At 40.0% G+C, this 17,734-nt stretch overlaps 1 protein-coding gene across 1 annotated transcript in view; it reads left to right on the forward strand.

The window, feature by feature from the left end:
• The first annotated feature begins 474 nt into the window (after window positions 1-474).
• MROH2B (maestro heat like repeat family member 2B) overlaps window positions 475-17,734 on the forward strand; it is an 84,470-nt gene continuing 67,210 nt past the window's right edge. The window contains exons 1-10 of the mRNA XM_027979956.2: window positions 475-502; window positions 1,698-1,759; window positions 4,057-4,167; window positions 5,411-5,570; window positions 6,668-6,766; window positions 9,389-9,543; window positions 14,828-14,968; window positions 15,335-15,427; window positions 15,516-15,585; window positions 17,514-17,627. Of these exons, the coding sequence (XP_027835757.2) occupies window positions 475-502; window positions 1,698-1,759; window positions 4,057-4,167; window positions 5,411-5,570; window positions 6,668-6,766; window positions 9,389-9,543; window positions 14,828-14,968; window positions 15,335-15,427; window positions 15,516-15,585; window positions 17,514-17,627 (1,033 nt within the window). The remainder of the gene's footprint in view (window positions 503-1,697; window positions 1,760-4,056; window positions 4,168-5,410; window positions 5,571-6,667; window positions 6,767-9,388; window positions 9,544-14,827; window positions 14,969-15,334; window positions 15,428-15,515; window positions 15,586-17,513; window positions 17,628-17,734) is intronic.

Here is a 17,734-nt window from a genome sequence, read left to right on the forward strand (position 1 = left end):
CCAGGTAGAACAATCAACAAGGTCACCATAAAATTTTGACCAACACCAGGCCAGTAAAGTGACCACTGAAAACAATTTCCAAATTTGTGATCAATGGACCCACGTTTAAGGAGAAGAACTCCTTTGGTCTACCAAAATGGTTTGAGCTTCAGTCTCTAATTTCCTCCTTCTCAGATACTCTGGTCTCCACCAAAAGGACACTATTTGGTGAGATGAAGCCATTTTGTTGGTCAGCAGGAGCTCAGAAGCAAGAAAATGTCCCAGTGGTAGAATACAGCATCATCTTCCTCAGCAGCAGCCCATCGCTGGAAGTTTCCAGAGCATTGTGCCAATCGAGTGTTGGAGGGACTTTCATTTAGAGACCCTTATGTGAGCCTTATGTGAGAAAATTGCAAACCTGTTTCTTGGACTTGTTAGCCTTACTGTTTCTGATACTTAGGTGCTGTCTCTTAGAGAGCCTGAAACAGCCAAGACATGGCTGAGGACATGGAGGAATCTGCAGGTAAGCATCACGGGACCCTGAGGAGTTAGATATTTTGTGTCTGTGTGACCATATACATATGGTGGGGGATAGTGAGCATGATTGAGGGAGATCTGTACACCTGAAAAGGTTTTATGAAAAATTATATTAAAGTAAGATTGTTTCTCTCTACTCTCCCTTTATTCCAAAATAATAAAAATCACCAGATTATAAATTATAAGTATAAAGGACCAGTGATGGACAGGGAGCCTGAGAGATGATTGTGTTTTACCTCTTTAAAAATGTATAGTCTATTTGAAGAGAAAGTGGCTACAACACAAAGGCAGTTTCTTGTTTAATCTTCAGTGCTGGCAGAGTCCTTTGGAAATATTCTGCTTTGCCAAAAACGACTGTATGAAAGGGTGATGTTGTTTGATTTGGAGGCTTGTGGAAAATCATTACATCCAAAAAGATCCCTCCTACCAACTTGCCATGTGGTGTGAAATTTCTCAGTTCCCTTGACTCAAATATGTCTTTTCAGTTTTCCAATGTGGTTTATTCAAATAATTCCTGGAATGTGCAAGTCAAAAATATCTGGATCATTTTCAGAAAAGAACAAGGTTGCATGAGCATGGTATCAGAAGAGCTGGCAGGCCCAGAAGGGAAGTCAGAGAAAAAGAGGATGCGAATAAATAAGATGGAGGGGAGCATGGAGGAAGGAGGTAGAAAATAACCAGCTCTATTACACTTCTGCCTTCCCCTGCTCAAGTCAGGCATAAGGGGCTCAGTTCATGGAATCTGAGAGCTGAGCCTTGCTGAAGAGGATATAGAGTGATACCTACATGACTGGAGGCATAAACTGGGACATAGCATCTTGTGTCTTCCCCTCCGTGTTTAATTTAGGTTTTGAAGAAAAAGTACAAAGCATCTTCTATTGTCAAGTATATGAAATACACATGACACTGTTGCTGCTGTCAAAGAGCTGGCAGTCAAGAGGGAAGAGGAGGAAAGTAGGAGGAAGGGAGAGAGGGAGAGAGAAAAGAAAGGAGAGAGAAGGAAAGAAGAGAGAGGAGAGAGACAGAGAAGGAGAGAAAGAGAAGGAGATAAAGAGAGGGAGAGAGAAGTGAGCACTGCAAAGTAATTAACAGGAGGGCATTTCAGCATGTGGGTTTTTTTTTAATGTTTACAATGTTGTGTTAGTTTTTGCCATATTTAATTCTTTTCCCATCCATTTTAGAGATTTTGGGAGATATTAACCTCACTCTTGGCTTGCTGAACAAGGAAGATAATATTAGCAAGGTAAGGAAAACAGAGAAAAATCTCTTCCCCACTCACTTTTTTAGTCCAGTTATTGCAATATTTCATCTGCATCCTTCTTTGCTTCAACTTCTTTTCTTTTGGGCTTCTTAAGTGGTATTCAGTTTTTCAGAAAATGCACTTTTCATGGCAGTCATTTTAATGTTTCCACCATGACACTTGGCATTTGAGGATTCAGAATATCCAGTTGTAGAAGCTAGCAAAAGAATGTCCCCTTCCATATCCTTATGCAGACAGATGTGGAAAGAAGGGGATGTCAGAGTCACAACCACGTGGGTTAGAGCCTACTCCTGTGTACTCTGAGGGTTAGCAGACATTTTTTGGTGCAGACCAAATGTTTTATGAATGTTTTGGATAGGACCAAATGACCTGCAAGGAATTTGAGGGCTCCTATGAGAAAATTCTCAAAGATCAAACCAGTCAATCCTAAAGGAAATCAACCCTGAGTAATTCACTGGAAGGAATGAGGCTGAAGCTGAGGAGCCAACACTTTGGCCACCTGCTGGGAAGAACTGACTCACTGGAAAAGATCCTGATGTTGGGAAAGGTTGAAGGTGGGAGAAGGGGGTGACAGAGGATGACGTGGTGTGTCCATCATGGACTCGATGGACATGAGTTTGAGCAAACTCCGGGAGACAGTGAGGGACAGGTGTGCTGCAGTCCATGGGGTCGCAGAGAGAAGGACAGCACTTAGCAACAGAACAACAGACAGCAATGACCCATCTACAGTGCTATTTCACAATAGTGATGGATTTCTCTGAGACTTGAAGGTTTTTCTGGCTTCAATAACCTTTTGTAAAATAACAATGCTACCCTTCATAGAACACTTATCTAGGGCACTTGATTCTTTCCAAACAATTATGCACTGTATTATGCTCACTCCTCACAACTTTGTGATATAGGTATTGTTCTTTCCATTTGACAGCTAAGAAAATTGAGGCCCAGAGAAGCAACATGCTTGAGAACCGTAGACAAGCCCATCTGACTCCAAAATAATGTTCCTAATCATTATTCAATGTAACCTCCCTGTGAAGGGCAGTGCCTACACCTTTATCTCTTAATCCAGAGGTTCTCAACCCTGACTCCATATTAGAATCCTGTACGCAAAGTGAATTATCTCACACCTTAAACACAGGCATAGTACCTCAAGGTAACTATGAGGCTCTTGGAGATTTCAGAAGACCAGTCTCTCATCTTCCAAAGGCCTTGTGGCCATCTAAGAGATTGAGAAGAGCCCTCACACACAACATCTGCTCAAGCCATGTCGTTCCCAGAGGCTGCAGCTCTGTGGAAAGGAGTTCACAAATTCTCCTCCACAAAGGCATAGATGAAGTAAGGGCTTACAAATCCCCTTTAGGAACAAGTTGCATAACTTTGCAGCCTCTTTGGGAATCACATCATATTCCTTGATGCTATAGGTGCTCTTTGGTAGTAAAAGCAACAATTAGGGTGATGGGCATTTCCATTGCCCTGAGGGCCCTACAACAGAGAATTTCAAGAGACTTTAGTATGTCAAGTAGCCCATTCCTGACTTCAGTTAGATATTGCCTTAGAAATATAATCATATTAAAACAGGTTTTAGAATGAACTTTGCGTTACCTATAAGCCTTTGATTCCTAAAGATGCATATTATGTTAAGTGCATGTGTGCTCAATCATGTTCACTTCTTTGCTACACCATGGACTGTAGCCTGCCAGGCTCCTCTGTCCTTGAAATTTTCCAAACAAGAATACTGGAATGGGTTGCCATTTCCTACTCTAGGGAATTTTCCAGACCCAGGGACCAAACCCAAGTCTCTTGGGTCTCCCGCATTGGCAGGCAGATTCTTTACCACTGTGCCATCTGGGAAGCCCATATTATGTTAAGGAAACCTCAATTAGGATATATAAAATCTCATAGGGATACATTCAGAGAAGGCGATGGCACCCCACTCCAGTACTCTTGCCTGGAAAATCCCAGAGAGGAGCCTGGTAGGCTGCAGTCCATGGGGTCGCAAAGAGTCGGACACAACTGAGCGACTTCCCTTTCACTTTTCACTTTCATGCATTGGAGAAGGAAATGGCAACCCACTCCAGTGTTCTTGCCTGGAGAATCCCAGGGACAGGGGAGCCTGGTGGGCTGCCATCTATGGGGTCACACAGGGTTGGACACGACTGAAGTGACTTAGCAGCAGTAGCAGGGATACATTGCTTAGTTTAACGGTATTATTCATCTGGACATTATCTGACTCTTTTAGTTTTGCAACTCAAATTTCTGTGTATAACTTTGTATGTTCACAGGAAGACATTTATGGTCATCTCACTTCCATTATTCAGAATACCGACATCTTGGATGATGCAATTGTCCAAAGACTGATTTATTATGCTTCTAAGGACATGAGAGATGACAATGTAAGTTTGATCCTCAATGATGCATCAGTGTCAGGGCCAGTAACAGGTCTTTATGTGATGCAACTGCACCCATGTAGACATCCAGAAACTTTTTTTACATCACTACAAGGACCATAGATCACTTCTATTTGTTTTTCATGGTAACTTGGATATTATTTACCCCATCACAGATGAGGAAACCAAGGTAGAGCTTTGAAAAGTTTTAGAAATAATATTTCATTCACTTTTAGATGAGGACGTTGGTGCTTAGAGAAACTGTTTGCATAGTAACACAGCTATCTATCAACAGAATGAATAAACTAGAACCCAAATTTCTTGGCTCCCATGTGAATTCCTATCTCTTCATATGCCTAATTGTCCATGTATACTAGGCATTGTATCTTAAAAGTTATTTGTAGAAGTAATTTGAGTCTTACATTATTTCCTTCCAGAAAGGATTTTTGCTTGTTTACCTGCCAAGGCACAAGCAATCTAATTTCAGGGCTTGGGATCTTTCTGGGCAACTTCCGTGACTCAATAGTCTATGGAGAGCCAATTTAACCTTCCATATCAGTGCAGCCCTTTGGGGTCTTAAGCCTGAAAAGTAAAACATAGGATGACCAGGGTCTCACTATTGGTTGGCCCTGAATTCTGACTATTGTCCCGAAAAGCTGCAAAGCACTCTCAAAGGCAGGGTTTATATCTCTGGATTTGCAGTCTTGTCCAGATTTCAATTCAGTAATTCATTCCACCTTATATTGTGATTGTCTTTGATGTTTCTATGAGTATATTTTTTAATATCTTGCCAAGCACTTTTTCTTCTCCTCAGCAGGAAAATGGACCAAATTGACCTCATTCACCATTACCAAAAGCAAAGGCCCTCCAAATATCTCCATTAAGGATAATTAGATCAGGACAATACTAAAACTCAAAGCTCTGGACTCCCAGCCCTTTTTCTTTCTCCATTCCCTTCAGTAATTCATATCACTTAAACATAAATCTTAAGTTCATGGTACCTGATTAATTAGCTAGAAAATATGCATTGCCTCGAGCTTACAAGAACTCTGTGAAAACCTGGCTTTGAGGTGCTTTTGAATTACCTCTGCTTCCCAGCTGCTGACATCTACCCTAGAGTCTTCCACACATGGTTTGTGACAGCCTGTTCTCCCTTGTTTGAAAAGGTAGAGAACTTATAAATATTACGTTAACTATTTCCCCTCTGCTGATTCTTGCTGGTTGTTACTGTTATTTTCCTTTTCTTCAGATCCTCAGAGAAATCAGAATGCTAGCTGGGGAGGTATTGGTGTCTCTTGCTGCACATGACTTCAACTCTGTAATGTATGAATTACAAAGTAACTTCAGGATTCTGGAGCTACCAAATGAGTTCGTTGTGCTTGCCCTGGCTGAACTGGCAACCAGCTACGGTACGGAGGGAATAGCCTCCACATTTTCCCTGGGAAATCATCATTTTAATTTTCTAAACCCAAATGGAAGCAAACAGCAGAGGGGAGGGTCTCTTCTACTTCCTTCTGTACTAAAGAAATACTGACAGCGACGTCTGGGCTACTGTTTGTGAGCTTGGATGGGCCTGCTCACCAGTCATGGGCCCACGCTACTCTGAATTTGGCTGGATTCTTTCTCCCACCCTCACCTTTCCTTTCATCTGGCTTTGCAGAAGCACATTTTCCACAAGCCATATTCTGCAAACCACTCAACTCTTACATGAAGTAAGGGTTTCCTAGGATGCTTTTTCTAAACTGCTTTATTTAACACATATTTATGGAGCACCTATCACCTGTGCTAGGCCCTGGGGGTACAGGCAAGTTCTTGTGGGAGGGATGAACATTAATGAAATAATTATCCAAGTAAGTAATTGCTATGAAGCAACAGGTACAGACAACTGATAGAGGCACCTTATTTTAAGGTGCTCTAACTACAGTAAATCCCCCAGATGTGACTGAGTTCCATTCCAAGAGCGTGTTTGTAAGCCCAGTTTGTTCGTTCAGTCCAACAAAGTTAGCCTAGCATGTTCGGCTGTATAGTACTGTACTGTAATAGGTTGATAATAATTTTCACACAAATAATACATAAAAAATGAACACAAAATGTGAAGAAAATACTTTAATTTTACCATACAATACCTTGAAAAGTACAGTAATCTCAAGCTACATCACCAGAGCTTTTGTGCTTGCTTCCAGACATGAGGGGCTTGGAATAAAAACACTATACTTCTGTACTGTCTACAGTACTGGACGGTAAAGAACATATCTGCTTGCACATGACCTTGTATACCAGACACATGAACTAACGTATGAGACTGGACATGCAATTGCACATTCTCATCTCTGAAAGTTTGCAACTTGAAAATTCATATGTAGGAGACTCACTGTACAGCCTGGCACTGGGGAGTGGGCATGGGGCAGAATGGCTTCCCACCACACCTCATCTGCTTTGAAATGCTTGTTAACTGATGATGGTTTGCAGAGCTATGACAGAGCTTCCTCTTGTGCCCTTCCTGCAGTGTCCCAGAGTATTCCCTTCATGATGATGACCCTGCTCACCATGCAAACCATGCTTAGGCTGACCGAGGAGGAGAGGATGAAAGGCGCTTTCTGCATTGGTGGGTATCCCTATGGTTTCCCCTTTGTTTGTTAAGACTAGACTATAAGTGGAGCAAATGCCTTATTTTTCCTTTTACTCTTATCCTTTCTAGTAATAGTATCTACCATTTACTGAGGGCCTTCTACTTGGAAGGCCTTCTGCCAGGAGGAGTTACCCTTATCCATCCTCACTGCAATTCTACAAAGTACTATTAGCCCATTTTACAGATGAGAAACTGAGGGTCAAGGGAGTTAAGCGATTTTCTCTCAAAGTCATGACAGTCAATGTGATGGAGAGGTGGCATTCAGATCTATATGACCACCCTGTCCATATTCTTTCCACTGTCCTACGTAGTCAGTTTCTACTAGTCTCCTTTTTCAACTGGACCACACTTTCTCTAGTGATTATGAGATCTTACTAGCTCTTAGCTATGGGCTAAATTTTGGTATCTCTTTGTAATGCAATATTGTGAAAATGATAAGTAGACAATCTAATAAAAATACAAGCAATCATAAAATCAAGGAAAATGGGTAAACAAAGTATGGTCACAAGCCCCTTCTACCTCAAAACTGAAAGACATCTATAGTAATCAACAGTCTGCCGAGGATGACTTGCCCTTCAGTTCCTGGAAAAAGCATTCTCTGCACAAGAGGTTTCTTGGATGAGTCTGAAGACCTGGACTCTCTCCTCTGACCAGTCACTGAGCCATCAGGTGATTCTGTCCTTCTCTCAACCTCAATTTCACCTCTTAAAACAACAAATGAAGTGACTGCTGGGATTCCTTCCACCACTGACATCTCTGTGACTATTATTTTATAGTATTTTAAGGCCCATGCTGTCAGAACTGTCTTCTTTACTTATCATCCAAGTCTTCTCTGTTCTATTTTGCCCATTTCTTCTTGTCTGTCCTCAGTGAAGGTAAGATTTGTACCTGATAAATATTGAGAATTTACTATCTACCTGGGTAGTGCCGTGGGTATTTTTAGATTATTCTTTCACTTAACCCTCACAGTTACTGCATTGAGTGGATAACTATTTCAGTTCATTTTACAGATGAGAAATTGAGGCTTAGAAAGGTTAAACAGCTTGCTTGCAATCACATAACCAATACTTGGCAGAGACAAGATGTGAAGTATGATGGTCTAAGGACTCAAACTACTCTACTAGATATAGCAGTTTTCAATATTTTTTTATTTTCCCTACTTACCATCACAGTTAACATTGTGTTCCGGCAAAACAACATTTGGTGCCGCTAAGTGCATTTCTACCTCCAGTATTAATAACCAAGAAGGTAAAAGAAAATAAAATCAGAAATCACAATGCAATGAATAAGGGAATTCTTATCTGTGTATGATAAAGTTATCTAAGTGCTCTTTGGTCCTAAAGCAACTTTGCCTGACTGCCAGTTAAGGTTATATGTCTATACTATAAAGAAAATATATACAATTTAATAGCCATCCATATAGCTGTGCAATCAATCAGCAAAGAAACAGATGTTGTGTTTGTTGTTTCAGAATATCAACAAACAAGGTATGTATACCACACGCACAAAATAGACTTGAGAAAATGTAGAAATAGATTTGAGAACATGAGATTATATGAGAGAGTCTGGAGGGAGAGGAATAAACCAATAAATGACCAGTTCTAAAGCTAAGCTACTCGGCATCTTTTCCATAGTATTGTGTGACATATCCTTGAGAGAGTATAATTTTTTAGTATCTAATACAAGGGATAGCATGAGGAGCTGAAGGAAAAAACAATTATTTAATGCCCTGATGCAAGTATATATGATATTTTGCAGGTTCAAGATTTTTAAGTTTTATTAAAGTAAAATGTACATGGAGAAAAACATAATTACCATAAGTATACAAAGTGCTGAGTTGTCACAAAGTCAGCCATCCATTTGACCTCCACTCAGGTTAAAACTGTGGACATTACTAACTCCTTAGAGGCCCCCTTCGTCTTTTTTCCCAATCATCACCCTCTCCATCTTCTCCAAGAGTAACCACAATTGTGGATTCTAACACCACAGGTTAACTTCGCCTATTTGTGAGATTCATGCACGTTGTTTTGTGTCCATGGAGCCCATCTTCATCTCTGTTTACAGTTACATGTCTATATGGTAGTTTTTCCATCCTACCTGTTGACAAATAATTTGGATTGTTTTCTGTTTGAAGCTGTTACCAAAAAGTGAACAGAAACATTCTTGTACAAGGTTTTTAGTGCCTATATGTATGCATATCTAAGGGCTGTATACCTCAGAGTAGAATTTCTGAGTCCTAGATAAAGCATATTCAACTTTGGTTGATAATGTCAAACCATTCTCTAAAGTGTTTGCAGCAATTCATACTCTCACTAGCAAAATGTCAAAATACCAGCTGTACTTTAGTCTTGTCAATACTTGACACTGACTGTCTGAAATGGTAGCAATTCTGGATGGTATGTTGCAGTATCTCATTATGGTTTCAATTTACATTTCACTAAAGTGGCTGGAGCACTTTTTTATAAATTCATTTGGTACTGTCATAGATTTTATAGAAATTAACACACATTTGTTAATCATCAGTACGCTCTTCTCAGATTATATTATGGCCCATCCCTCTTGATATTTTTCTCAGTCTGCGGTTGTTTTTAAATGCAGCCCTAGAGAAGTTCAGCAGAGCCATCTACAAGTATGTCAACCACTGGAGAGATTTCCCCTACCCCAGATTGGATGCCAACCGCCTCTCTGACAAGATCTTCATGCTGTTCCGGTATATCATGGACAAGTGGGCCTCCACGACCTCGCCCATGCAAGTGAGTGGGGCTCAGTGTGACTTCACCTAGCTCTCCTCGCATCCCGATTGAACTTCCTCTTCTCTTTTTAACATGATAATTCAACTTAGTTCTTTTGGAAAGTGATGGGTTATATTTTATCTGGTTTATTAAGTCTTTTGTTTTTCCTGTTTCAAATCACTATTTACTCATTTATTTCAAATAATATTTGTTGAGTCCCCATGACATGTCAGATATCATTCCACATACTGGAGATACAGCAGAGATTAAACAGACCCAAATCCCCACTCTCATGGAACTGACATGCCTATGTGTGAAGAGAACAATAAATAACTAAAATGAGCAAAATATATTGAATGTTAGCTATATCATAACCCATATTTGGACTGAGTCACTGATTACACCAGTCCACAGAAATTTGCTGTGTCTATGACTATCACAATGAGTTAAAATGACATCTAAAGAATGAGAATGACCATTTCATAATAGTGTAATGCCTTCTAAAGAATAGATTACAAAGTGCATTCATATATATAATCCCATCCTAATCTTGCTTAATTGCTATAATTTTTTAAGTAAGCTAATTTATATTTTATTTTAATCTCTTTATTGCTATATTATAAAAGATTTAACATTTAGCTACCTTCTCTAGTTTCTTCTTTATATTTTGAGCTATTAATTTTTGTAACATGCTGAGATGGTGAAATCGTGAGCAAATATGAAATTTTTAAAATACTCTGTAGAGGTCTTTTATGGAAGCCACTTGAAAAGCAACATGCAGTTTAAATTTGCTCACTACAAGAGTTAGGCAAGTAACAAGAAGGTGCACAAAGGAGTAAGAGAGCGCAGGGGGAGAAACACTTCACACCCGTTGAGTACTGGAAAGGCCGTGACACTAGACCTGAGCTTGCAGCCTATGAGGTCATCTACTGCTGGGGAGATGCAGTCACTACAAAGGGGAAAACTCACTGAAGCGTAGATTGGAGATGGGATAACGTGGCACTTGAGTGAGTTAAGTGGGAGGAGGGGAAGTAGGGTGAGGAACGTGAATATAAAGCAGCAGAAACAAAAGAAACCCAAATGGTGATCTTGGCCAACAGAATAAAGAGCCTTGAATTCTACACAGGATGTTTTTTAAGAAATAAGAAAACTTGGGAGGACTTAAGAAGAATGAGATCTTAGAAACTAAGGAGTGATTTTCAAAAAGCAAAAACAGATCTACAGAGGCCATTGTTATGGTGCTCAAATAAGGAAAATCTTAAAACAGGTCCACTGCATGGAAATGTGGTAGAACCACCTCTCAGCTGACATACAGTCTTAAGTGAAATAAATGCTTACTGTTGTTAGCCACGAAGCTTTTAAAAATTTCTTTATTTTTTAATTGGAGTATAATTGCTTTACAACGTTGCATTAGTTTCTGCTGTATAATAACATGAATCAGATACGTGTATGCATATATCCCCTCCCTCTTGAACCTCTCTCCCACCCCATCCCACCCCTGTAGGTCATCCCAGAGCACTGAGCTGAGCTCCCCGTGCTATACAGCAGCCTCTCAAAAGCTCTCTGTTTTATGCAAGGCTGTGTCTATATGCTTATGCTAGTCTCTCAATCCATCCAACTCTCTCCTTCCCCCGTTGTGCCCACAAGTCTGTTCTCTACATCTGCATCTCTATTCCTGTCCTGCAAATAGGTCCATTGGCACCATTTTTCTGGATTCCAAGTATATGTTTTAATATACAATATTATTGCATTGTATATTACAATATACAATATGCAAAGAGTTTTCCTCTTTCTGACTTACTTCACTCTGCGTAACAGACTCTAGGATCCTCCACATCACTACAAATGACACAATTTTATTCCTTTCTGTGACTGCCACTAACTTTTGAGATGGTTTGCTCTATAGAAAAAATTAACTAATAGATAAAAATTATATAATATTAGGTAGAGAAAGCAGAATATAGAACTACAGATTAAAGAATGATGTCAGTTTTTAAGAAATTAAAATACATAGAGAAAAAGAGAGAAAGGAAAAGGGTCGAGTAAAAAAAAAATGTATTAAAAACATACCCAATACTGCCTATCCATGAGTACTGTGGGTACCATGTTTTCTGCTTCATCCTAATTTTTGTGATTTCTAAATTTTTATCATCAGTATATATTGCATTTATATTTTGTGAGGATTCAGTTTTCATGTCATGTGGAAGCCAGAGTATTGTGGACTGAGAAATAAATGGAAGGTAGGCAGTGGAGATAACAAAGGCAGACCACTCCTTCAATAAACTTTGATATGCAAGCAAGAAAAGAGAAAGAGAATTGGGTGAGGATAACAGTGGGGTTGAAGTGATATGGACTCAAAGAATTTTTCATGTCAGGGAGATTTTTAATTTGTTAATATATTCTCATTAGTTGCAGAGCACAGGGAGCTCTACTTAATTCCCTGTGGTGGCTTGAATGGGAAGGAAGTCCAAAAGAAAGGAGATACACATATGCTTGATCCATCATCCTGTACAGCAGAAACTAACACAATATTGTAGAGCAACTATACCCCAATAAAAGTTCATTTAAAAAGAAACCCCCCCCAAAATGGAAAAAATCTACATTGTTCATAAAATAAACTTATAAGTAAATTTTCTAGATTATTGACATTTTAAGCACCATGATGTTTAATAATATTATTCAGAATAATAATAATATTCAGAGGAATACTGAAGAAAATTAAATATGTTTCATGAAAAAAAAATTAATTAAAAACAATTTAGTCTGTGGGAATTTGAATAGAATTTATATCCTACTATTGTGTGAAAATTATTTAAACCTTAATTATGTTGATTGGCACATGGTGCTTTTCAGATCTACTATATCCTTCTACTTTTCTGTATATTCTATTAATTTTTGAGAGTTTAATGTTGAGAAACTCCAATTAAAATCTTAATTTATTTACTTAAAAAATAATTATAATATATAGTGGAACTGCATGTAACATTATTCTGTATTTTCCAAGTCTCCTGTAACTGTGCTATTATCATACTTTCGTAATTTAAAAAATAAAGAAAGAGAACAAGTTTTTAACAAATTTGTTAATATAGTAAAATAAACTGACCATTAGAATGAGATTAAAGAAATAGAAGGGAGGGGCAAACATTGAAATGAGCATAGATATGGATATGGATGTAGATACAAATATAAATATAACTCTTCATCATACAATGAATACCGCAATCTTAGCCTAAATATTTTTTGAAAAAACCTTGTTTGGTTGAAAGCAGTAAGGAAAGGTTTTTGGAGGTATCTAAACCTCTTCCAGACATCATGGAATGTGAACTCAAGTGGGCCTTAGAAAGCATCACTATGAACAAAGCTAGTGGAGGTGATGGAATTCCAGTTGAGTTATTTCAAATCCAGAAAGATGATGCTGTGGAAGTGCTACACTCAATATGCCAGCAAATTTGGAAAACTCAGCAGTGGCCACAGGACTGGAAAAGGTCAGTTTTCACTCCAATCCCAAAGAAAGGCAATGCCAAAGAATGCTCAAACTACCGCACAATTGCACTCATCTCACATGCTAGCAAAGTAGTGCTCAAAATTCTCCAAGCCAGGCTTCAGCAATATGTGAGCCATGAACTTCCAGATGTTTAAGCTGGTTTTAGAAAAGGCAGAGGAACCAGAGATCAAATTGCCAACATCTGCTGGATCATCGAGAGAGCAAGAGAGTTCCAGAAAAACATCTATTTCTGCTTTATTGACTATGCCAAAGCCTTTGACTGTATGGATCACAAGAAACTGTGGAAAATTCTGAAAGAGATGGGAATACCAGACCACCTGATCTGCCTCTTGAGAAACCTATATGCAGGTCAGGAAGCAACAGTTCGAACTGGACATGAAACAACAGACTGGTTCCAAATAGGAAAAGGAGGACATCAAGGCTGTATATTGTCACCCTGCTTATTTAACTTATATGCAGAGTACATCATGAGAAACGCTGGGCTGAAAGAAGCACAAGCTGGAATCAAGATTGCCGGGTGAAACATCAATAACTTCAGATATGCAGATGACACCACCCTTATGGCAGAAAGTGAAGAGGAACTAAAAGCCTCTTGATGAAAGTGAAAGAGGAGAGTGAAAAAGTTGGCTTAAAGCTCAACATTCAGAAAACGAAGATCATGGCATCCGGTCCCATCACTTCATGGGAAATAGGAAAACAGTGGAAACAGTGTCAGGAGGACACTGTTTATTTTGGAGGACTCCAGAATCACTGTAGATGGTGACTGCAGCCATGAAATTAAAAGACACTTACTCCTTGGAAGAAAAGTTATGACCAACCTAGATAGCATATTGAAAAGCAGAGACGTTACTTTGCCAACAAAGGTCCGTCTAGTCAAGGCTATGGTTTTTCCAGTGGTCATGTATGGATGTGAGATTTGGACTCTAAAGAAAGCTGAGCACCAAAGAATTGATGCTTTTAAACTGTGGTGTTGGAGAAGACTCTCGAGAGTCCCCTGGACTGCAAGGAGATCTAACCAGTCCATTCTAAAGGAGATCAGTCCTGGGTGTTCTTTGGAAGGAATGATGCTAAAGCTGAAACTCCAGTACTTTGGCCACCTCATGTGAAGAACTGACTCACTGGGAAAGACTGATGCTGGGAGGGATGGAAGAGAAGGGGATGACAGAGGATGAGATGGGTAGATGGCATCACGGACTCGATGGACGTGAGTCTGAGTGAACTCTGGGAGTTGGTGGTGGACAGGGAGGCCTGGCGTGCTGCAATTCATGGGGTCGCAAACAGTCGGACATAACTGAGCAACTGAACTGACAAAAGCACTTCCTGGTATACTGCTGCTGCTGTTGCTGCTAAGTCGCTTCAGCTGTGCCCTACTCGGTGTGACCCCCATGGACGGCAGCCCACCAGGCTCCCCCGTCCCTGGGATTCTCCAGGCAAGAACACTGCAGTGGGTTGCCATTTCCTTCTCCAATGCATGAAAGTGAAAAGTGAGAGTGAAGTCGCTCAGTATTGTCTGACTCTTAGCGACCACGTGGACTATAACCCACCAGGCTCCTCCATACATGGGACCTTCCAGGCAAGAGTACTATACTGAGAAATGTACAAAAAGCAAAGTGAAATATTTTATTATGTACTTATGTAAAATATAATAGTTACTATATATATTATTAATATATAGTTATACTTTAAATAAATTTACTAAACTTATACATAATATGTATAACATACATAAGTATATTATACTTATGTAAAGTATAATTAAGTATTATACTTTTTCTAAGTATTTGTTTGCTGCCTCTGCAGATTTTGGCCATCATTAAGGCTCACGGCCCCACAGTGAGCTTGCTGCTCCATCGGGAAGACCTCTGTGAATACGCCCTGGGCCAGGTCCCATGGCTCCTTAACCAGTACAAAGACAAAGAGATTGACTTTGACGTCACTCAGGTGAGAGCCACATCAGAGAAACTGATTCCCACGGTTGTCCAAAGATCATCCTGAAGGATGTTCATTCTCAGGAGGGGTTAAGGAACTCAAACATGTTTTGGGGCAGCTGAATTTACATACCTCCCAGGAAATATGAGGTAGAGAAGCAGTAGGCCTCTGAGATGGCAGAAACTCCAGAAAGGAATTCCTGTTCAAGCTGCTGGGGCACTGAACAAGGTAAGGCAGCCAGAATCACGAAAGAAAACGGGTAACCACTGGAAGGATAGGGGTATGTTCTCCTCACAGCACATGATCATTTGCCTTCCACATCCTGGGCTGCCGCTCTGCAGGCAGGCTCCAACTGACCTTGGAGAGCTTTTATTCCAGAGTCTAAGACAGATACTGACCGCAGCAGTCCTTTACGGTGTCAGCCTCCCGAAGGCCTTGAGGAAGGCCATCTTCATCAGTTTACTCCGCCAGGTAAGAAGACCATGCTGTCAAACCTGTTTCATTGTCACCAGTTTTGTGTTTCATGTCTAGCCCCTTAATTTTTTTTCTTCTCATTCAGGTGTGCAGAGTTCCAGAGCCTCCAGAAAAAGAAAATGAAATTGAAGCTTCAAACTGTTTCCTCATTCTAGGTAGGACTCAGCATCCAGTAGGCTTTTAATTAAAGTGTCTCAGAGTGGTGATGACAACAAGGATGAAGTGTGAGCAAACTGCCACTTTCGTCACTTTCACACATACACACCAAATGTTCCCTGGACTCACACTAGTCTGTTTATTCATACCCTACCTGTTCTGAGGAGTGCAGTAGGTGGGGTGACCAATTATCCTGATCTGCCCAGGACTGAAGGATTTCTGGGAAATTAGAACTTTCAGTTTTAAAACCAGAAAAGTCCCAGACATATTTTGGATATAAACTCCTTACTGGGTATGTGGTTGGCAAATATTTTTCCCATTTCATAGGTTGCCTTTTCATTTTGTTGATGGTTTCCTTTTCTTAGCAGAAGCTTCTTGGTTTTATGGAATCCCATTTGTTTATTTTTGCTTATGTTACCTCTGCTTCTAGAATCAAATGAAAAATCATTGCTGAGACCAATGTCAAGAAGCTTAGTCTCTATGTTTTCTTCTAGAAGGTATACAGTTTCAAGTCTTATGTTCAAGTTTTAAATTTATTTTGATTTAATTTGTGTGCATCTGTATTTTTTGAGGTAACAATCAGATTTCTTCCTTTTCTACATGACTGTTCAGTTTCCCAGCACCATTCACTGAAGAGACTAATCTTTCTGCATTGTATATATTCCCAGATCTTTTGTTGAAAATTAATTGACCATATATGCTTGGGTTTATTTCCAAGCAAAGCAGTGTGAGTTGGTAGCCCTAAGCCTAGCAAATACATTTTTTTCTTGGTATTTGTGATTATTAGAAACTCTATCAAACTAATGTTACACTTTTTTTCTTCCCTGTCAACTCTTGGTATTTATCCCCTACCATTTTCTCCAGCCTTCACTTTCCTTTTTCTGCTTGCTTTCACATCACAATCCTGCCCATCACCGTGTTAGAATCTACAACCTGACGCAGGTTGCAGAGCAAACACCGGGGTCCCAGGGTCAGGAAACAGAACTATGTTCTAGTGTAGTTTCTCAGGGCAAGGGACAAGAACAATCCTATGCCTCCCATACCTGCACCCTCTCCAAAATATGTCATCTCCACTATCTCACTGCATACCTTTCTAATATGGTCTTCTGCTGCTGCTAAGTCGCTTCAGTCGTGTCCAACTCTGTGTGAACCCATAGATAGCAGCCCACCAGGCTCCCCCATCCCTGGGATTCTCCAGGCAAGAACACTGGAGTGGGTTGCCATTGCCTTCTCCAATGCATGAAAGTGAAAAGTGAAAGTGAGGTCGCTCAGTCGTGTCCGACTCTTTGCGACCCCATGGACTGCAGCCTACCAGGCTCCTCCGTCCGTGGGATTTTCCAGGCAAGAGTACTGGAGTGGGGTGCCATTGCCTTCTCCATCTAGCATGGTCTAGTTCTCTCCTAATCAGCCCCTCTGTTTCTATGCTTTCCAGTTCTCTATGTGCCAGCCTAATTATCTACTTCGCTTTATCATTTCAGCCCACACCTCCCCACTCTATCCAGACCTTTCTTCAGTTTTCTCTGCTTCCTCGCTACCCCCACCAGCTGCACACCTGGTGAAGCATCACTTTGATCTCTGCCTCCATGTTCACAAGGCTTCCGTCTGTGTCTCTGTCCGTGTCTTCTATTCATCTCAAGACACCAGCTATACTGAATTAATACAACTTCATCTTAACTTGATTTCGTCTACAAAGAACATAATTTCAAAATAAGGTTACATTCACAGGTATTAACAGAAGTGGGCCTAGCTCTCTTAGGGACCAAGCTGTTAAATTCTGTATACTAAAGAAGTATGGGCCTAATAAAATCTGATTACCAACCAAAGGGTGACTTTGACAATTTTCATAGAATGATCGTCTTCCCATTCACAAGAATTTTACCTAAGGCGAAAATGAGTTCTTTTGACTCCAGTATTTCTTATCCCACAGCCCATTCAAACCCTGCAGACCTGATGGATTTTTTTGATGAACAAATGAGAAATAATAATGAAGCCATTCGAATGGGAATCTTGACTTTGTTAAGATCGGCTATCAATGCGGAGGGTAAGAATAGGGATGACACCGGAGTTGTCTTTTGTATTAAGAAGCAAATTGAAACCTGTGCATTGCCTCTAATTTGATCCTGTGTCTTTGGAAAGTTTACAGAACAT

The sequence above is a fragment of the Ovis aries genome, chromosome 16 (genome assembly GCF_016772045.2).
Source record: "Ovis aries strain OAR_USU_Benz2616 breed Rambouillet chromosome 16, ARS-UI_Ramb_v3.0, whole genome shotgun sequence".
NCBI lineage: Eukaryota > Metazoa > Chordata > Mammalia > Artiodactyla > Bovidae > Ovis > Ovis aries.